At 38.6% G+C, this 22,230-nt stretch overlaps 3 protein-coding genes across 4 annotated transcripts; 2 read left to right on the top strand and 1 right to left on the bottom strand.

Moving 5' to 3' along the window:
* Nucleotides 1–2,054: 2,054 nt before the first annotated feature.
* Nucleotides 2,055–3,403, top strand: LOC135492654 (uncharacterized). Its single transcript, XM_064779221.1, has 3 exons — nucleotides 2,055–2,103; nucleotides 2,368–2,493; nucleotides 2,753–3,403. The coding sequence occupies exons 2-3, from the start codon at nucleotides 2,407–2,409 to the stop codon at nucleotides 3,401–3,403; spliced, it is 738 nt and encodes a 245-aa protein (XP_064635291.1). The 5' UTR covers nucleotides 2,055–2,103; nucleotides 2,368–2,406.
* On the bottom strand, nucleotides 3,392–11,739 carry LOC135492360 (uncharacterized). Of its 2 annotated transcripts, none has more exons than XM_064778778.1 (8): nucleotides 11,695–11,739; nucleotides 6,808–7,020; nucleotides 6,452–6,549; nucleotides 6,055–6,112; nucleotides 5,702–5,760; nucleotides 5,144–5,248; nucleotides 4,688–4,748; nucleotides 3,392–4,301 (listed from the first exon to the last, which is right to left on the bottom strand). In XM_064778778.1, exons 2-8 carry the CDS (start codon nucleotides 6,944–6,946, stop codon nucleotides 4,132–4,134), a joined length of 690 nt encoding a protein of 229 aa, XP_064634848.1. In that variant the 5' UTR covers nucleotides 6,947–7,020; nucleotides 11,695–11,739; the 3' UTR covers nucleotides 3,392–4,131. The 2 variants fall into 2 exon arrangements, with proteins under 2 accessions (XP_064634848.1, XP_064634847.1); XM_064778777.1 differs by lacking the exon at nucleotides 11,695–11,739 and adding an exon at nucleotides 10,240–10,402.
* A 2,892-nt stretch (nucleotides 11,740–14,631) lies between these two features.
* Nucleotides 14,632–15,567, top strand: LOC135492653 (uncharacterized). The gene has a single exon (XM_064779219.1). The coding sequence runs from the start codon at nucleotides 14,632–14,634 to the stop codon at nucleotides 15,565–15,567; it is 936 nt and encodes a 311-aa protein (XP_064635289.1).
* Nucleotides 15,568–22,230: the final 6,663 nt, after the last annotated feature.

The following is a 22,230-nucleotide window of genomic DNA, read 5'->3' as shown; positions in this document are numbered from 1 at the left end:
TCACGGGTGACCTTATAAATGTGAGCGGGTGTGGGCCTGGTGGCAGTCAAGAGCTGCTCTCCGTACTGACAGCGTCGTACGTTATATGTTATTATTAAAGTTGTAACCAGGAGATAGGAGGTGCGTAATAAAGTATCATTCAGTTATATATTGCGTAATTATTGGCCGAGGTAGACGTCACAGCAGTTTATTGAGCCAGATGAATACTACATTCATATAGGTTTGCAAAATACAATAAACTGGTGCGGGATAGAGAGAAGATGCAGAGGAAAGTAAAACAGGCAGGGATCTGTCTTAGGAAATGTACCCTGACCATCAGCGTGCGGAGGTGACGTGACTACAAATGATAATAAAAAAACCCCAAAAAACGTTAGAATCTACAGAGAAATCATATAACACTAACAGCAAAATAATATATAATTATATAGTAGACCACAGGCCCTTAATTAATTGAGTGCTTGTTACAAGGGGTAGAAGGCGTAAAATAGGGGTATAAGGGCCTAAAAGAATGGATAAGCCCAGGAACTACGCTGGCTAAGAGGAGAAAAAATGGAAAGTTTTCTCTTTCAAGATGAACCAGATGTTCGACTAAAATTTGGGTTGATTATCTTGAAATCAATTAAGTAACTTGCGATTAATTTTTTTTGTACTATGTCATAATATCTGGTTTATTTCAGACTGACAAAAAAGTTTTATGATGGAAGTTAGTGATGATGAATGTGACAGTACAGTGTCGATTTTCAGTGATGGAAATGGAAGTAATGCATCCCTTCAACTTCTTTCGTCAAGTCCTGTTCATTTGGTGAGTAATGAGAAAGCGGAATGTTAGAATAACTGATTTAGAACAAATTAGAACATGAGCAAGTGCAAGACATTGCCAAATAAAAGTTCCAAATGTTGTTGATTTCATCATCCTGAGCCCGAGGCTTTTCATACATTGTCAGTGAGGCTGATCATCAGAAATTTATAGCAAAGATACCACTCTGGGCATCAGTTTGTAACCGAGCTGAAAATGGTTTGATATTGTCATGTTGCCTGGCCTATTGTTTGCACAACAGACAAAAAATGAAAGCAATCATTGATTGGCATCACATTTGGTGACTTAGACTTTAATGTTTGATAAGTCTCTGTTTTTGCATTGTCTTGACATTTTTCCTCTGGTTTATGAATTTCAGCCTTCGAGTCCTGACATGATTCCACCAACACCCTTGGGTGCATCACAAAAAAAGAGGAGGAACCGTAGCAACAAGCAGAAAAAGAAAACTGCAGTGAGTATGAATATAGTTCCTTTTTAAATTCTTTTTGGCCCTGGAAGTGGAAGTAAACAGCGTCCGTTTAGAAATCTTTTAAATTCGCCAGTCCAAAAAACGAAGTGTGTGTTTGGCTTTTGGCACAAGATTTAAATGAAAGAACTAAGTCAAACCTGACCTCCCGGAGTACACACTACGTTAGCTCACCGTGTGTCAGTGTGTTTGTTAAAAGTATTCTCTACAATTTGGGGACTCAAATTTCAAATCTGATTTTCAGCCTCCTTTTACTGGACCTTCACCTCTGGCTATGAAAAAAAAACGACAACGTGACTCTAAAAAACAAAAAAGAATGGATGAAAGTGCACCTGCAAGCCCAAGTACAACTACATGTACTGGAACTTCTGGCAAAGATGTAAGTTCAAAATTTGTGTTCCCATATCTGGCTAGATCTAAAATGTCAGTTGAAAGCTTTTCACTCTTATCTCAATGTTACCTTGTTAAATGCAGTCAAAGACAGTGCCTGATTTATTGGACCCAGATTGGCTATGCACATTAGCGGAAGGCAGAGGATGCTCCTTGCAGCATCAGTAACAAGACACAAAGCCTTTGTTCATTTTAATGCAGGTACCAAAACCCTGGGAAATATTGGCTACATATACCTTAAAATAATAATGAAAAACATTTTGGTGGACAGTTATGTGCTAACCTCATCCCATCACATCCAGATTGTTACTTGGTGTAGTCAGTGAACATTGTGCAATTTTTTATTACATATCAGGATCCTGAGATAATCCATCCTCCTGGAACTGGTAGTGGAACTGCTGGTATTGATTTGGAAGCTGCCACGATACATGTAAGTAGCCAAGTACTATAGATGTTGTGGAAAAGGTGATAATAGTTCAAGGCATATGCTGAATCATGCACCAGTTAAATAGAAATCCACACATACACAATGCTCCATACCTTGGTTCGGGTTTTCCAACCACTTGATCTAATTTTGAACTAAATCTTGAGTGGAACTGGTCAGGCCGCCAAGTGTCAGTGTCTGTAGGTTAGAACGTTTCATGTTTCAGAAAAAAAAAATTAGTGCTGATATTTCTGTTGATATGTTTTTCAGCAAGATAGCCCAGCATCGCCTTTGGCACATTCAGTTAAGATGGGCTGTAAGAAGAGGCTGTTTGATCATGGTCCATCGGCTGAAAGAGTTCAAGGGATGACCTGTAATACTAACAAGAAAGAAATTGTAAGTGAAAAGGTCACAGGACTTCAGGACATCATCACCGCAGTTCTTATACATGTTATAAGTGTAATATCCCTCTTATTTCATTATCCATGATATGCCTAATCAGTTGAAGGCAAATGTTGGCTGCATTACATTACTTATTTTTGTGACATTGCCTTTTACCTGGAACCTGTTATGAAGGTTAATAGTTGCCTTCACTTCGCCGCATGTCAGAAAACTATCTCGTCATTTTCATCATTGTGAATGTTGATATTTTCAGGCTAAATTGAATGAAACGATTGATAAGTTAGAGGCTGCCAAGGACGAGCTCCAGGAAAACCTCCAGGTTAAAGATGACGATTTTGACAACCTGTATCGGCAGTATACGAATCTGACGTATAATTCGGCAATACGGGACCAGCATCACAAGCGATGCACCCATTTGAGGCTGTCAAGTCAAGTTTCCGCCTACACCCCTCGACAAGTTTCCGAAGCGATATTCAGCCAAACATTTTATGAAAAGGACCCTGATATTGACAATGTTTTTGTGCCTTATATCACTGTGGAGTTACAGGGGCACTTGAAAAAGGGAAAACAAACAAATATATTCATGGCAAAACATGGTCGCAATCGGTATTGTTGTAAAGAGTATTCTGATGAAGGGAAATATATGATGGCTCACCATGAGTTCCAGGTTTTGTCGTGTTTAAATGCTAAATACACCCCATATCCCATAGGTATTTCTCTCTCCAACAGGAAGCCAGGATTGGTTACATCCCTTCATCAGGTTGATGATTTGTGTTATAATCTGGGGGACTTTCTATCGACAGACGCTTATCGACCACTGAGTGGTGAGGAATGGGCCAATGTGGCGGTTACACTTGGGATTCACCTTCGACAGTGTGTTCAAAAAAGTTTTTTTATGGAATAGCTTAAGGGCAGAACATGTTGTGGTGGAAGCTTCAGAGAGTCCAGGAATGAAATTGTTTCTTGTCAATTGGAGTAGATCTTGCAAGATAGAATCTGCCAAGGTTCTCACGGCCAGACAAGTACGTAGTATTCAGAAAGAGGATGTTGCGCCTGAAGTTCTTCGTAGGAAAAAAACATTTTCTATCGCTTCAGATATCTTTGCATATGGCAGCCTCTGTCTGAAAATACTGAAGTTCTGCCGTGTTCACAATATTCATCATTGAACATTTCCTGCAATGGAGACGTTTGCAGTGCGTTGTGTAAATCCAGTTGTTGCTGAACGACCAGACCAGGGACCGGATGGTTATTATGATTCGCTGTCAACTTTTGTTGTATGATGTTGAGATCATTTGATAATGAGTATTCTGCTCATCCATGTCTGACTCTAGTTACATTGTTGCATTTGGTTCTTAAACCTTCATGATGGAAAATGACAGGTGGAAAGTTACTAGTCTTGACCCAGTTTTTGTCGTTTTAATTGTGAATTGGATAGTTGTATGATTTGTACAGAGCAGTGGTAGTCGTTCAAACTCTGATTATGTTCATGTCATATTCAGAAATTTCTTTTTGCGCCATTTCAGCATTTAGATTTCAATGTTGTTTTTTTTCATTGAAATTTGGCCTTATGTCCATGGCCACTCAAAATCTGAAAATGACTGGACATCATTGTATGTCATGTACTACAACTATCTAATGTTTCTTCTTATTCTGATAATAGTCTGTAACAATGTCTTTTGGTAATTCCTTCATAGGCTCCCACGTGTTGTGCGTCGAATCATAGCCATCCCAACTGATGAGTCCCTCCCTGACCCCATTCTTCATCCTATCCTTCAAGATCTTCTCAACTATAAAGTGACCATCTGAAAAAAAGAAGAAATAACTAAGAGCTATAAATCACTTCCAATCAACTTCCAATGAGCTTTTCAGTCAGCGCTGAGAAAAACAGAAAAGTACCAAATTAAAGACCTGGTCGGAGTTGAGTATGTCTGGCAAAGCCCTGCTGACAATCTCATGGCTACAGAGAACCAGGGACTCAACGACCTCTAATCGGTGACTGAGCTACTCACCATTGAGGTTCCTCACATAAGACCACACGTGTCTAAGCAAATACATGTAGTTAGCAAATGCTGGACATACATGTACATGTAGATTTCAATTGTGATTTCTGTCAAACATGGCCAACGGTAAATAAAGAATAAATCGCTTCGTCCGTATTTCAAGGAGGATTGACAAATGGGACATTTACCTGGTAAGGCACTCTCCTCGATCGTAACCTGCTTTGATTCCTTTGCAGCAAAGTTGGATACCTGAAAAATGTATACATGTACATGTACTCTCAGACAAAGTATACAGTACAATTGTTATTTGAAACTCAAACCGAGTTACATGTACAATGTAGAAGCATGCAAATCATTTCTGAATAACAAAACAAGCTACCTTGTCACAAATTTAATTGTGTCCAACTCTTTAAGATATTACATGCAGCATCATACATGTAAAAATTATCAAAAAAGATTTGATTGAAGATGATTTGAGAAGATTTCCATTTATTCTGGAAGGCTAGCACAGTGCAGTCTTTGTATTGAGAAGGATTTTGGCAACTTCTGAGCATCGAGTCCTGCCAGTTTTAGGGGAAGGGGAGGGGATTGCATGACTTCGATCACATCCTTCTGAAAAAAATTGATCCAGATTAACGCCATACCTGCGCATTCTTTGCCACAGTGACCTTTCTCTTTTTTGCAACAGACTTGGCATTTGTTTCCTTCTTGTTCCTCTTAGAAGGTTTCACAATTTCCACACTAATGGACTGAAATGAATAGGTGAAATTAATAAATCATATTGTCAAACCAGCTCCAGAGTAGGGGAAGTATGTAAAGATTATTCAGAAATTAAACACAACGATCAAATGATGTTGTTAGAAATCTTCCTAATTGACATCTACATGTATGCTCAAACAAAATTTAAAAAAATAAATCAAGACCAGAAGATATACAGTCGCAACTCAACCAGAGTTAAACACTTTAATCGGCTAACTGTCGAGTGGAGTAGAGTAATGCCATCTGGTACAGTGCCATATTGCTTGCCAGGTTTGGCTGCTTGGGAATATTTTGCAGTTCAGTTGGGCAACCATGGTCTAGAGTATTAGCAAAACAAAACAAATGAGCAATTGCGTACAATCACATTTACATGTAGCTTTATAAGTACTTGTACATGTACATGCAAAGGTATGTATGATGAATTTTCGATCAAAATGGCTTACTCCTTCAGAATCTGATTCTCCACCTGCTACAATACATGTAGGCGTTGCTCCTGAGAATTCTAAAAGACAAATGAAAAAAAATCACTAATCATACAAATAAGGGCATTTAATTTGTTCAGTTCGTAATCAAGGCTTGTGCTAGAAAATTGTTGGGAAGACTATGTATTTACAGCTGATATGCAAACATAACATTCTTGTGAACTATTCTAACTTGCAAAGGATGTTTTGTTATCTTTCAAATATAGAGGTTGCCATATGTAAATAGCATACTAGTACATGTACACATAGCCTTGCACATCTGGTTATACCAATTACAGGACAGCAAGAAGATGTGATTTATATGAACAAAATACCTTGAATGCCATTTGAGCTGGATCCTGACGTCGTTGTAGTTGGAAAGGGGTCCTGGTTCTGAAATGATAAATTGGCAGAAGAAATCAGCAAGTTATCTGATGTATCCCACAAGAGGAAGGCCAGCATTACTCGTACAACTGGTCAACACAGATGGGGAGAAGGTTTGCAGATTCCGGCCAAATCTAAATGGCTATATCATATCAGCCTGTCTGTTCAACCTCAATCCCCATCCTTCTAAAGGAATTGCAGTATGTTTTTGGATATCAACAAGCAGCCAATTAAAAGAAAACCCTTGAAACAAGAAGACGTAGATACATGTAAAAGATACATGCACAATATAATTGAGACTACAACTTAGAGAACACATAGTTGGAAAGTAGGAAGAATAAAACTAACCTCATGACGACTTGGGACAACCAAAATGTTTCCTCTTCCTCCTTCCTCGACATTGACAACAAATTCTTTCTGACCATTGCCTGAACTTGGACATGGATCTAAAATTGCAATTAAAAAATGGTTATGTTCTATGAAAACAATCAGGAAACTTTGTAAAATATTTTAAGAGGTCGAACAGCAAAAGCTAATTTACATGACTCAACAACACAATACTACCAAATCAGCCTTCCAACTGGGAGAAAATTAAGACTGAAAAATGGACAGGTAGGCGAAATTCAAATAAGACTTCTTGGCAGTTCGGGAAATCCTAACTGCTAAAAGTGAATAATGTTGGTAGATGTTAAAACGAAACATACCACTAAAACTTGTTGCGGGACTGGAGACCAATATGACCTCACCCTTCTTCAGCAGCAGATCAAGTTTCTCCAAGTCGGCATTTCCAAGCACGCTTAGATTGTTGCTTTTACGCAACTTGGCAACAATGTCGCACGGCATTCCTAAGGCCGCAAACTTTTGTCGACTGAACTCTGCATAGGCAAAGGCTTTTTCAGGCTTCTTCACAAATGAGGCTGTAACAAGTAATGTAAATAGATTAATACTCGATAACATAAAAACGCTTACTTTGTTGAATAGATCCCAAATATTTACCAAATTGGTGGATTACATTCAACTTCAACTCTCTAATAAGGACGACTCCCTATTAAAGGACAACATTGGTCAGTCCCAAGAGGTTCCAATACGCCTTCTGAGTATGATAGTCAACGAATTTCATTGGTGACTAATTACCTCAAATTTCATTGGTGACTAATTACCTCAAATTAAACCTATTCTTCATTTGTATCATTCTCGAGCGCCACCCAACGTCTGTTTTTTTATACGACCGCGTTCGCCGACGTCCTCTTTCACAAAAACATGTGAGGGAAGTTTGCGCGAGCGCCACCCAACGTCTGTTTTGATATACGACCGCGTTCGCCGACGTCAGTAGTAGGTGGGCAAGAATAGGAAGACCTTGACCTACTTTCTGAGGTGACGGTTGACCTAGATTTATGGTAAACTAGGTCAATAGACGGTTGACCTAGATTTATGGTAAAGAAGATCAACTGTCGGTTGATCTAGATGTTTGAAAATTTGAAATTTGAATTTTGTTGTTGATTAGCTGAGTTTGAAAACAAAGTAGGCTAACCGTTGGCCTAGATATTTGAAAAATATACATGTCTAGGTAACCGTCATCATCTCAGAAGCAACAAAAATGGTGAAAAAGAGCCATTTTTGTTTGGGATAGGTCAAAGCTTCCTATTCTTGCCCACCGACTGCTGTTTTATTGAAGACTGTTAAAAATGTACAAGAAAACGACTACATATTTGTGCACATGCATTTAAAAATGTCAAAATGCGCTACTTGAAAGCCAAATGCCATGCAGTATAGTCCTCATAGCTAGCGGTACGACAACTATGAAGAATCCACCAGGATTCGGGGAAAAGTTTGATCATGGGGATGTGAAGTCCATCCCTGCGTACAATTTTGATTCTGTTTTCATGATTATTGTCACATTCTTCCCTTGAAATTGTTCCAGGCACTATTATGATGCCTTTACAGTGAATTAGTTCAGGTTTGTAAGTAGAAAAAGCAAATTCGAGTGATTGTTTCATGAAATTCGGTTGAGCGCTGCTCAAAATGGGTGTACGACCTGCATATAGCTTCCAGTCTTTGCTCCTAATCAGCTTGTCCAAGTCGGCAAAACCATCAAGAAATTCCAGGCATTGGGTTATTGTTCTGACTTTTGAACGTTTCATGAAAAAGATCTCGTCCATGGTGAAAGGTCCGAACTTTTCTGATGGATCGATACTTCTGTTCAGAATGAACAGGTCGCCCAGATGTAGGAAATTTCCCAGAGACACTAGTTTGCCTTTACCATCTTGTTGCACTTCTCGAATGTAATCGTTGTATGCCCCCTCTCCCAACACATACACGTGTTTTGGCGAATGCACGCCCTCTGGGTAAAATGCCTGGTGCAGTACATAATTTAGACTTGCGCGGACCGTCGAGGGCAATGATGCTTCTCGTTGGGCATCCATTCTAGAAATGAGCACCCCCTGCGCCTAATTCAGTTTTATAATAATTACAAAGTGCTGTGATATGATTGGCTGCGATATACATACATTTTTAATGTATGCCCTGTTTGTTATCCCTAATTAGGCGAATCAAAACATTTGAATTTGAATTTCAAATGATACAATACCCAGAGATGTTTTCATGACAGTCAGAGATTTGAAATTCAAAATTTAGAAAAAAAGCAATGCCATACATATACATAATTTAGTCTTGCGCGGACCATCAAAGGCAATGATGCTTCTCATTGGGCATCCAATCTAGAAATGAGCATCCCCCTGTGCTGCGATATGATCGGCTACTGTTTGTTATCTCTGATTAAACGAATCAATACATTTGAATTTGAATTTCAAATAATGCAATACCCAGATGCTTTCATGACAGTCAGAGATTTGAAATTCAAAATTTTGAAAAAGTAATGCCCTATATGAAGGTTATATGTAGTCTTGATAGGTACACATGAATATGGTATTTTGCCATCTCATTAAAAGTGATAAATGGAAAAATTGGTGTGTGAATTGCAAAAAACTAATAAGAATTATGTATTGTTAGTCATGTTTAGGAAAGAATTGGGTAACTTTTGGCGCGAAAAACACGACAGTTAATGATACATCTATTTAAGATTGTCTAGACAGGGTTTTCTATGGTTGTTTACCACAAGTTCTACCATTTTGAACCTCAAAAAACATCATCAATCATGCCCAATGACATGACAGGAAAGTTTTTCCACCAAAAAGGACAAAATGATAATGATAATGAGAATTACAGGCTAGACTTCATTATTTGAAGCTAAAAGAGTATAAATAGCACCAGAAAATGATTTTGAAGTCACACCATCTTTGGCCTTCTTACAGGCCATTCCGTTCCATTTCGTTTTCTTATGGTAGACATTGGAAACATCATAAAGGTAAGTTCTAATTCATACCTACTTTATTGTACTCGGTTCACTATTTGATTCATACAAATTACAATTCAAGTGGAAAAATGAACCCTTTATGATAGTGCAAAGAATCTTTCAGGGATTCAATGAAAAATGTGTCGAATTGTATATTTCTGTGTTATTATTCATTGATTGTCTGATGTAATTTTAAACAATTAATGTTTTCATGAGAAGTCTACAACAATATGTATTGAAATCAATATTAACCTGTGTGCGGGCGCTTGTGTGTTGGTGGGCGGGTGTGTATGTGTATTGCTTGTTGCATACTTGTGTCATGTATTTTAGGTTAAAAAAGCATGATGAAATATTGACATTTTTATTCATGAATGCAGATAACCAGTTAATTCAGAACTGATATGATCAGGCATCTATCAGATTTGTGTACTTAACACATTTTTGCACCTTCCAGAATATACAAACCCCTAAAATTCTCCATCACCGCCTTGGGCTGTTACTCTTAGACTCAGCTGAATTACTATGAAGATTCTGTCTTAGGCATCAGTTCGTGTAAAAAGTGCTGGTACATGTAAGTATTTCTCTTCATTAATATAAAAGCAGTTGAGGTAGACATGGTAAAGATATTTTTTCAATATTTTTCATGAATACATTGTCAAAATTGCATTGTTTAACTGTTTGTTCAACAAGCATGATGAAATATTTACTTTTTTATTCAAGAATACAAATAACCAGTTAATTCAGAGGCGATATGATTTGTCATCTATCAGATTTGTGTACTTACCATATCTTTGCACCTTCCAGAATAAAGAAAACAACCCTAGAATCCTCCATCACCACCTAGGTTGCTACTCCTAGACTAAGCACTCACACCATTGTGTAAGTTTGCACTCTTTTATCACACATTTAAATAGATGCAGATACATGTAATCCAGGCATCCGATGCATAGGCCTACACGTCTGTAAATGACGTTTAAACCTATGCGTACCACCAATCGTAGCACACAGTAATTTTGTTATTATGTGTAATCAGGAAAGTAATATGCAGTTATGGAATTGTTAAATGTACATGACGTTATAACTTGTTCAAAACAGCGTTGATTCTAGTGCATCTGATTGAAGTATGTTTGGCCAAAGTAGTTATGTTTCCTCTTCTCTGTTTCAGAAACCATGGCGTCTTTTTCACTTGAGGCCTTTCTGGGCTACATTCGACTATTGGTAAACAACCGTCTTAACGATAACCTAGAAGGCATCCCGGATGTGGAAACAGAGAATTTCGGTCCATGGTTAACCAGATGAGAAGCTATATTGATAGAGGACTCTTTCAGGGTTTGGATGGTATGTGCAATTACCTGCTATTTTCTCAGGTAGAGGAGAAATTGCTTTCTGACATCCTCCTTCATGATATTGTCACCAGCTCAACCACAGACGATGGTACCTCCTCAAAACTTAGTGCTCCACCATTTGAACCGGTGGCGGAAGAGTCAGTAGTTCAGACTAGCGATGGTCAAACAAATGACCCACAAATGTCATGTAAAAGTAGGCCTAGTGGTAATCATCCATCAGCACAAGAGCAAACACCAGCAGCTGCATGCATGAGTAGCTGCAATGATCAGACACCAGCACCAGCAGTACAAGTTAAAAACCAAGCTGCTAAAAAGCAAGTTCACACATCATCTGAAAACAGGCGTCGCAAACAAGTCCTGAAACCAAAATTGGATTTCGATCGAAAGAGAAAAGGTACAGAAATTCATGTACCAATTTTACGAAAGACTTTGAAAAGGGAACCAGTCATCGTCATATCCGATGATAGTGATGATGATAAGAATAAAAATGATATAAAATGCAAAAATCCTTGTACTAGTGAATCAACAAAAGACAAAAAAGGTAAAATGCCATTGCAGAAAATCTTGGAGCAGCCCAACCCAAATCTGCCTAGCAACTCAAAAGATTACAGTGAAACATGGAAAAGGGCTCCCCAGCCAAAATGTTCTACATCAAAAAATGACATAAAAAATGAGCAGAAGCAAGAACCAAATATATCAAAAAATGAAATAAATAAAGTGAAGCAAGAACCAAATAAATCAACAGATTTAGGTAATTTCTTAAAGAAATGGAAAGAAGAACTCAAAAACAACAACAAAACCGACAACTCAAACACTCAAGACTCCAAACAAGTGTCCGATGAATTAGCACACTCAAATACTGAAGACCTCAAAAAAGAGATTGACGAACTCACCTCCTGTTGCGAAGAAGAATGGGATTTTTTAGGCTAAAGAACCAACAAGGCGGCAACCCCTTTCATCTTCCTATCAATCAGTCTGATTTATCTGATAATGATGATGATGATGATGATGATGGAGACAACAACAGAGAAAGAAGTGTTAATTTTGACATATTATCAATGAGAGAAAGAAATATCAGACGATTCAATACTATTGGAAGAGACTATGACATAAGAGTACATGGGATGAACAGCTTAACTAGTTATGAAGACATCCTTTTTGAACTTGGCAATGTTTTGGCTGAAATGTTGGCAACCCTACTAAAAAATGTGGAACCACATGATAAAGTCAGAATTAGCATTTCTGGTCGTGATCTCCGCCAAATTTGGTTACCTTTCTGTAGACCCAATGAGTTAACTGTCGAATCTATTTTGACCGAAATTTCCAAAGTCGCTCAGAGTAACAGCACATTTCTATTCAGTCCAACACTTCACATAAATTTTGTCCACGCTATCCTACCAGTCGGCTGGGGCAAATGCCAAACCACAGGGGTTGTGGATGTTGATCAGCGCGTCCTTCAACGAAAGTGCTTTATAACTATATGTAATAAAGATGAAATTTGTTTGGCGAGAGCAATTGTTGTGGCAAAGGCCCAAATTGACAAACACAATAAATACCAATCAATCAAAAGGGGTACTAAATTGCAGGAAGAATTGGCGTGTAATCTGCATAGAGAGGCAGGAGTACCATTTGAAAAATGTGGAATCAAAGAAATGAAAATGTTTCAGAATGCATTGGATGAATATCAACTCATAGTCTATAGCAACAAGCATTTTGACCAAATCATATTCATAGGTCCTGAAGCACCAAACAAATTGTTTATATACCACTATCGAGACCATTTTGCTGTAATCACCAAGATGGCGTCATTTCTGAATAGGTCATACTTCTGTCCATACTGTTTGAAGGGTGATAATAACTATGCTTCTCATGCCTGCCAGGACAGCTGTCCGTGTTGTAGATGCCAACCAAACTGTGCTATTGTAAAATGGAAAAACTGTTATCAGTGCAAACGCATATTTAAGAGTTTGAATTGTTTCAGGAACCATCTGGAAAAAAATAATGCAAATCATAGTGTATGTGATCTGTTCACAAAGTGTGATGTTTGTAAAAAGACTAGAGACACGAGAAAAATCCACAAATGTTACATGTCATACTGTAACACATGTAGTGAGTTAAAGCCAAAGGAGCACAAATGCTATGTTCCTACTGTAGCCAAAGCTAAGTCAAATGGAAAAATGCGCACGATCTATTTTGATTTTGAATGTCGACAGGACGAACTAGTCAAAAATGCAGATGAGGAATATGAGCATAGGCCTAATTTGTGCGTGGCACACAGTTGTTGTGTGAAATGTGGTATGGACGAAATCATCATGAATGCATGTGAACATTGTGGTCCTTTTAAAAAGGAGATGATTTTTGAGGGTTATACATGTGCTGACAAGTTTTGTGAATGGCTTTTTGATGGTGGCAAGAAAGGGTCAACAGTACTTGCCCATAACAGCAGGGGGTATGATTCATTCTTCATTTTTCAATATCTGCACCGGAATGGCGTCAAACCAGAAAATGTCATCAAATCAGGTCAGAAATTGATATCATTTGAGGCCAAGGGTTTGAAATTCATTGATTCACTGAGCTTTTTGACTATGTCTCTTGCTAATTTATCAAAAACCTGGGGGCTGAATACCCCCAAAGGAACCTTTCCACATTTGTTCAATACAAAAGAGAATGCTGCCTATGTTGGGAAATATCCAGACATTTCCTATTATGATCCTGATTCTATGCAACCATGTGAAAGGGAGACTTTCCTCAAATGGTATCAAGAGCAAGATGGGAAAATTTTCAATTTTAGAGAGGAGTTTATTGCATATTGTAAAATTGATGTTGATATTCTGCGTAGGTGCTGTACTTCCTTCATAATCCTCTTTGAAAAGGTGACTGGTATCAATCCATTTGAAAAGAGTGCGACCATTGCATCTGCATGCCATAGAGTATTTCGACGCAATTTCATGCCAGCTAATACCATAGCAGTTATTCCACCATATGGCTATTTGAACAAGGATAACCATTCACATATTTCTATAATGTGGCTTGAATGGCTGATGAAAAAAGAACACATCAATATTCTACATGCAAAGAATCAAGGTGAACAATATATTGGCGGTTACAAAGTTGATGGGTATGACCCCACTAACGATGTGGTTTATGAGTTTGACGGATGTTTTTTTCATGGCTGCCAACTATGTCATCCTAATGGGGACACTGTCAATCAACGCTGTGGCTTAACAATGAGGGAGTTGCATGAGAATACACTCTTCAGGCGTAAGCACTTGGAGGGGTTTTGTAAGAAGGTAATACACATTAGAGAATGCCAGTTCTTGAATGAGATCAAAAATGATGAAGAACTTAAGACATTCACCAAAAATATCCATTTCTTTGACAGGTTAAACCCTAGAGATGCTTTCTATGGGGGTAGGACCAATGCATTGACTTTGTATTACAAATGCAAACCAGATGAATGTATAAAATACATTGACTTTACATCCTTGTATCCTGCAGTATGTAAATACAACCATTTTCCAATAGGTCACCCAAAGGTGTTGACGGGTGATCAACTCGAGGGTGTTGATCCTTTGTCATGTGAGGGGTTAATCAAATGCACTGTTTTGCCTCCGAAGGACCTGTACTTGCCTGTTTTGCCTTTACGAGTTGGGAATAAGTTGAAATTTCCATTGTGTTATGAGTGTGCCGACCAGTGCCTCGATACATGTACACATTCTATTTCAGAACGATCATTAACTGGGACATGGGTTATTTTTGAAATTAAGGAAGCAGTAAAATTAGGTTACAAAATTACACAGGTTTATGAAATCTGGCACTTCTCTGAAACCATGGTCTATGATCCAGTAAGCAAGACAGGTGGTCTTTTCACTGATTACATCAATGCATTTTTGAAAATAAAGCAGGAAGCAAGTGGTTGGCCTGACTGGTGCAAGACAGAAATAGATAGGCAGACATATATTTCAAACTATCTTGAACACGAAGGGATTAAACTGGATGAGGATGCTATTGAGTACAATTCAGGGTTGAGGGCATTGGCCAAATTGTGTTTATGCTCAGGGTGGGGTAAGATTGGTGAGCGCCCTATATTTGTGAAGACTGAATATGTCTCAGAACCATCTGAGTATTTTCAAAAAATGACAGATGACACGATTGAGGTCAGAGATGTACAAATGGTTAATGATGAATGTGTCCTCATGATGACCTGTTTAAAGGAGCAATTTGTTGAGGCTAACAATAAGACCAATGTGGTCATTGCAGCATATGTAACAGCGCATGGGAGGCTGAAATTATTTTCAGAGTTGAGTAAACTGGGTAAAAATGTGTTGTACTTTGATACTGACAGCATAATTTATCGTGAGAGTTCAAACACATCGTCATACAGGCCTGTTTTAAGCGACTTCTTGGGCCATTTTAAAGACGAACTCTCGGGAAACACAATCACTGAATTCGTGTCTGGAGGCCCGAAGAACTATGCATACAAACTGAAGACACCAGAGCGTGATGGTGTGCAAACGGTATGCAAAGTACGGGGATTCACTTTGAATTACCGAAATGGTCAATCAATTAACTTTGATTCAATGAAACGCTTGATCCTGGAGAACCGGTTTGATGAGAGGATTGTTGTTAGGAATCCTCGAAAAATCAAACGGAAGAAAGATTTCAAAGTTGTATCTGCACCCGAGTCAAAGGCTTATGGTATTGTGTATGATAAGAGGATTATCACAGAGAGTTTTCAAACAATACCATTTGGCTACCAAAACTAAAGGTTAGGCATTTTTCGCTTATCAGCAGATACTAAGACAAGTGCATGTCAGATAACCTGAATTGCACTCTGTAGTCTGTATGTATAGCTTTTTTGGTCTACTGTGCTATGATACTGATTGTTATCATTAGTAATTATGTGTTATTATCTTATGATCATTATATTAAACTACTACTAGCAATTTCTATAATTGCGACAAATTGCTTGTCATTAATATTCCAATGTAATCATGTGTCTAATTTGCAAGTATGAACTAAATGTATGTAATGATATTAAAATCATATAAATTCTTTGTTTATTGTCACGCTAAGGTTGAAATACATCTAGATATACGCATATATATACATAAAAGTTTACCTTATGTTATCATTTGAGTTGTGCCTTGCATGGTATTGAACATGGAGGTGACAGAGGATGCCCTCTACTTGGCGCACCCTTTTCGGGCAATCATCGCAGGGCCCTCAGGTTCGGGCAAATCATGCATTACAAAAGAAATCATTGCCAATGCACCAAATTTGATTAAACCTTGTCCAAATCGAATCATATGGTGTTGTGGTGGTGATTATGCTGATGATTTTCTAAGCTTTCCATCAGGTGTTGAAGTTGTTTCAGGACTTGATTATCCCAAAACTGACCCAAAAATCCCCACCCTTTTGATATTTGATGACCTCATGTGTGAGGCTGATGGAAGAATCACTGAACTGTTCACAAAAAAGTCACGTCATCAAAATATTAGCACAATATTTATCGTGCAGAACCTTTTTCACAGAGGTAGGGAAATGAGGACGATAAATCTTAATGCAAGCTACCTGATGTGTTTCAAAAATGCCAGGGATTCTTCCCAAATAATGCACTTAGCACGACAGTTTGCCCCAGGGAAGACAAAGGCAGTCCAAGAGGCTTATATGGATGCCACTTCAACGCCATTTGGCTATCTTTTTCTTGACTTTCAAGCCAATACGCCATCATTCTTAAGAATGAGGAGTCAGATACTTCCAGGAGAGCAACAGGTTGCTTACCTGATAAAATAGGAGACACAAGCATGTATTCTCATATTTTGATTCATATGCTGATGGATGAACACCTGCCCTCAGTCAGCCATGGTTAAGTATCATATTAAAAACTATGTACGCGGGTTAGAGCAGCTGAGGACCGCCCCTTTGAAGAAGAGGAAAGCCATACTGAAAACAGCTGACAAAGGGTTAATCAAAGCTGTCAGCGAGTCAGCCAGGAATTGCTTAAAAGGCAATGTTCCAATGAGCAAACATCAGTTCAGATGTCTGAAGAAGCACAGAGCTGCCCTCCGTAATTTGGCACACAAGAAAACTTCTCTGAAGACCAGGAAGAGAATCATTCAAAAAGGTGGGTTTCTAGGTGCATTATTGGGACCTGTTCTTGGCGCCATAACCAGCCTGTTTTCAAAATGAACCATGTCAGGAAAATGTCTCTGATACCTCATGAATTAGCAGAAAAACTAATTTATGAGCAAAGACATAAAGAGGTCACCAGACCACAATCACATCATGCCATGAATATTGATAGGAAAATGCAGCATATTTTAGAAAGGGATGATTTATCCGAACATGATAAAGCGCTAGCATATTCCCAGAGTCTCAGAAATTACCTAGAGGCATTACAGGAGAGGTCCACTGCACCAGTTATAAAGTCAATCAAAGAAGAACCGTCTCCAACACCGGCTGATAAGGTAGAGAACAATAATGTATCTTCAGTAGTTCCTATCTCAACTGATGACATTTTGGATAAAATACCAAAATATGGACAGAAGAAGGCCCAGAAATTCTTAGCAGCCATCCAGCGGGATCCTGGTTTCAAATGGGATGAAAAAGGTGAGATCACGCTTGATGGAAATGTTATAAAAGGGAGCAATATTAATGATATTGTTCACAATGCTTCAAGCAGGAGGAAAAACCCTAGGTTACCGCTTGGAGCTGATGCAGTGCTGTCATACCTGAAAGGCAAAAAATACATCCACTCATCAGCTTTAAACAATACTCATTGGAAGAATAACCTTGACCTGTCAACCATCCAAACACCACCCCGACCCAAGAAAACCCCTTCAGTGCAACAAACATTTGCATCATCAATCTCGCCTGGAGGATTATTTGATACTGAATGGGAAAGTTGGGAATGATGGATGCCGATCTGCATAAAATGTACTACACACCTTCACATCCTGGAAGTTTTGGTGGTATTAACGCTTTAAAAAGAACAGCAGGTAAGAAATATCCCACTAAGGCTATAAAAGAATGGCTCAGAGGTGAAGATACATACACTCTACACAAACCAGTCAGACATAATTTCAGCCGTAGACGCATAATAGTGCCAGATATTGACGCACAATGGGAGGCAGATCTAGTAGACGTATCTGGTATTGCAAAGTATAACAAAAACTTTAAGTATCTACTGACAATCATAGATACTCTATCAAAGTTTGCATGGGCTGTGCCCTTGAAACGAAAGACAGGTGATGCTTTGGTGGAAGCATTTGAAAAAGTGATTAACACTTCTATGAGAAAACCTAGGGCCTTACGGACTGACCGGGGTGGTTAATTTCTTAATAAAAAATTCCAGACATTCTTGAAAAGCAAAAGTATACACTTCTTCACCTCCAATAATGAGGTCAAGTGTGCAATTATTGAACGATTTAACAGGAGTTTGAAGACAAAGATGTGGAAATTCTTTTCAAAAAATAATACATTGTCCTACTTACCAGTGCTTAAAGATTTGCTTCAGTCCTACAATAACACTTGGCATAGAAGTATCAAGCGAACACCGAGTTCGGTTAACAAAGGTAATGCACCAGATGTATGGCGCACTCTTTATGGTAAGATTGACAACTCCTTAGGATATAACAAGTTTAGTTTCAATGTGGGCGATAAAGTTAGAATTGGTAAGAATAAGATGGTATTTAAAAAGGGGTATCTACCTTCTTGGTCTTCAGAACTCTTCAATGTGATAAAGAGGGTTAAAGGTAAGCCCCCACTCTATAAACTGGAAGATGAAGATCATGAAGAAATCCTGGGTACATTCTATCCACAGGAACTTCAAAAAGTGAACGTTGCCGATGATAAACTATACAAAATTTCCAAAGTAATGGCAGAAAAGGGCAAAGGCAAAAACAAACAATTCCTTGTTTCCTGGGAAGGTTACCCTTCAAAATTCAACTCCTGGGTAGATCAATCTCACATAAAACACATATAAACCCGTCACAGCAATCTGCTGCATCATTTTGCGAGCAGACATGGCAGATGAACTTTCAATTGATAGCGGCATTGAAAGTCACATTGAAGATGAACTGGAATCTCACACGGAGGTTGACGGTACCCTAGATGAAGTTCGTACAAGCAGAAGGTGGGATCTATTTGGACACTCTGTGCCTAAACCTGAAATAATATATTTTTCCCAAGTTGTCATCATTTACATTGTGGTTATCACATGTCTTGTCAATATAAGCTACGGTAGCGAGGACAAGACTGTATTCATTTCAATTTTGTGTAGCTGCCTTGGGTACATGCTGCCAAATCCCACTCTTCCATCTGATAATCACCTACCTTCGACTGATAACAGATTTACTATCCCAAACTTAACATGAGTTTTAATGTAGATCACTTCTATGTTACACTACCCAGTAACAGTTCCATGAAGTTTTTTCCAAACAATACCAAATCACATTTCACCACCAAATTAAGCAATAGTATCCAATTGGATTCAGCTGATAATTGGGAAGTTGGTCTGGCTGAAATACAGTTTCCAAAGACATGGTACAATATCACAGACAGAAACAACCGTTTTGCAGTACTATTGCCATCAGATAATGACCCTACATTGCATGAATGGTCCACAATTACTATTCCAGAGGGCCATTATGACTCAATTATGCAGCTGACAACGACAATCAACGATTTGATTGCCGATACAAATATTAAGTTGATATACAAATCACTGACCCAAAAAGTGCATTTTGAAGTAGGTAATAAGAGAGCCATTAGATTGATCAAAGATTTAACACATGTCCTGGGCTTTCATCAAAACGATGTTGTTTTAACAGGAAATACAACCTCTGTGTTCCCAGCAGACCTCCAGGGAACATTTTACAGCATCTTTATTTACAGCGATGTACTTCAGCACCAACTAGTAGGCGATTCCCACACACCACTGCTTAGAACAGTCACTACAAGTGGAAAACATGGTGAAATGATTCAAAAATCCTACTCAGACATACATTATGCACCTGTGAGTAAAGCAACATTTGAGACCATTGAAGTGGATATTAGGACAAACACAGGCGATGCTGTGCCATTTGAAGACGGTCAGGTGTTAGTGAAACTTCACTTCAGACAGAAAAAATGAGGCAACTGTATTGCTGTGACCCTAGTGTATATGATGCTCATTATGCACAAAAAGGTCGTGGCCTCCCTGTTTATATGGGGTCTCGTTCACAACGAGGTTATGGTTTGGGTGGTATATTTTCAAGCATAGCTAAAATGGCCCTCCCTGTATTGAAATCAGCTGCAAAATCAGCTGGAAAGACCATTTTGAAAACAGGTGCGGAATTTGCTGGGGATATCCTTGCTGGAAAAAGTGTAAAGGATGCTGCAAAGCAAAGGGCATTGCAGGCTGGAAAAACAATGGGGAGAGATTTCCTCTCAGCTGCAACAGGGACATTTTCAGGAACTCGCCAAAAGGCGGCTCATAAAAAGCGTAAACACAGTGATCCGCCACCCATTCGGCGACCTGTTAAGCGACGAAGAACATCGAAAAAGAGGCACTCTGACGTATTTGATTAAGCGTACAAAATGATACACATAGGCTCATGTGAGTGCACCAAAAGTGAGTTGGAGTTATTCTCATTACCACCCACTTTAACAAGCATGGAAAAAAGTCAGGTAGTTGAGTATTTACCATTAGGCGCCCTTTCCGATGACAACCCCCTGGAATTTGTTGTTCCAGGTGATGAGAACTACATTGATTTAAGCAAATTGCTACTTTATACTGAACAAAAAATCACCAAAGCTGATGGCTCTGATCTTGATGCAGGTACCAAAGTGGGGCCAATCAATTATCTGCTTCACAGTCAATTCAGCCAGGTTGACCTATCATTAAATGGGGAACTGGTTACATCATCAAACAGTACTTATCCTTTTCTTAGTTACATCCAGGCCCTTCTTTCTTTTGACGAAGGGGCTAAGAAGTCCCACCTTCAATCATCCCTCTGGTATGTTGATGAGGCAGGTAAATTCGACCATGTTGATCCAGGTCAGGCTCAAGTAAATAATGGGTTCAAAAGAAGATCGGCATTTGCAGCCGAGAGTAAGGTATTTGACATGATAGGTAGACCACATCTTGACCTCTGTCATCAGAATAGATATCTCCCTAATGGTGTGGACATGAATTTCAGATTCAATAGGGCAAAAAAATCATTTTCTCTCATGTCTGATGATGGCACTCAACTTCTTAAAATCACAAAGGCGCTGCTGTTGGTGAGAAAGGTAAAGCTTAATCCTGCTGTGTTCAATGCACATGCCAAAGCTTTCAACTCTCAAACTGCCAAATATCCTATACGCAGAACAGAGCTGAAAACGTTCACAATTTTAGATGGAGGTCGAAATGTTCAAAGAGATAATGTTTTTCTTGGACAGCTGCCACGTAGAGTCATCATCGCTCTAGTCGATAATGAGGCCTTTGTGGGTGCAGGAAAGAAAAATCCGTTCTATTTCGAACACAAAAATATGAGTTCTATCTCATTGGAGGCAAATGGACAGTCATTTCCTGCCCAGCCCCTAAAAACAAACTTTGCAAACAATCAGACCAATTATGTTCGAGCATACCTTACCCTCTTCTCTGAAGTTGGGAAATTCTTTGATGATTCTGGGAATGATATAACAAGAGAGGCATATAAAAAGGGCTTTGCCCTTTGGGCATTTGATTTGACACCTGACCAGGAAGAGGGAGCCCATTTAAATCTTGTCAAGGAGGGAAACCTCAGACTTGACATGACATTTTCTGAGGCCCTAGATGTAAATATTTCTGTCCTTGTTTATGGTGAATTTGACAATGTTTTAGAGATTGACAGGGCCAGAAATATCATAAAAGATTTCAAATGAACACCATACAACTTGAATCTGTTGCAAAATGCAATCGATGTCTAAAAAAACATTTTCAGGGGGTATTTCCCTTGGACATGATCCCAAAAAGGGTTGACCGATTTCCTGCAGCATTCATTTTTAACACACATAGAAGTTCCAAACCAGGTGAACACTGGGTGGCTGTTTATTTCGAACATCCCCTATTAGCCTACTATTTTGACTCATTTGGTTTAAAACCTAAGAAACAGATACAACGTTTTTTGAATTCGAATTCAAACCAGTGGCTATATTCAACAAAATTCTTACAGAGTCCATTTTCTTTTCTCTGTGGTGGATATTGTATATATTTCCTTGTTCAAAAATGCCGTGGACACCCTTTCAAGTCAATTATAGCGAGCTTTAAACATGACCTACATAAAAATGATCAGAAAATCAAACTTTTCATGAAACGCTTGTTATCATGTAATAGTAAGATGACTATTGGCTGAAATCAAATTCAAATCGGCCAATCACCAATGACAAACAGACAAAATACCTATAAAGGATAGTGTGATTCG

The sequence above is a fragment of the Lineus longissimus genome, chromosome 8 (assembly GCF_910592395.1).
Source record: "Lineus longissimus chromosome 8, tnLinLong1.2, whole genome shotgun sequence".
Taxonomy (NCBI): Eukaryota; Metazoa; Nemertea; class Pilidiophora; order Heteronemertea; family Lineidae; genus Lineus; species Lineus longissimus.
The sequence above is the reverse complement of the archived record's forward strand: the minus strand, read 5'-3'. Positions and strand labels throughout refer to the sequence as shown.

Coding starts and splice junctions, on each gene's coding strand:
- LOC135492654 (XM_064779221.1), top strand. CDS start 2,407: ATGGGCTGTAAGAAGAGGCTGTTTGATCATGGTCCATCGGCTGAAAGA. Junction 2,494..2,752: donor ATACTAACAAGAAAGAAATT/GTAAGTGAAAAG, acceptor TGATATTTTCAG/GCTAAATTGAATGAAACGAT.
- LOC135492360 (XM_064778778.1), bottom strand. CDS start 6,946: ATGCCGTGCGACATTGTTGCCAAGTTGCGTAAAAGCAACAATCTAAGC. Junction 5,761..6,054: donor CAGCTCAAATGGCATTCAAG/GTATTTTGTTCA, acceptor TTTGTCTTTTAG/AATTCTCAGGAGCAACGCCT. Junction 4,302..4,687: donor CGAGGAGAGTGCCTTACCAG/GTAAATGTCCCA, acceptor TCTTTTTTTCAG/ATGGTCACTTTATAGTTGAG.
- LOC135492653 (XM_064779219.1), top strand. CDS start 14,632: ATGGTCTATGATCCAGTAAGCAAGACAGGTGGTCTTTTCACTGATTAC.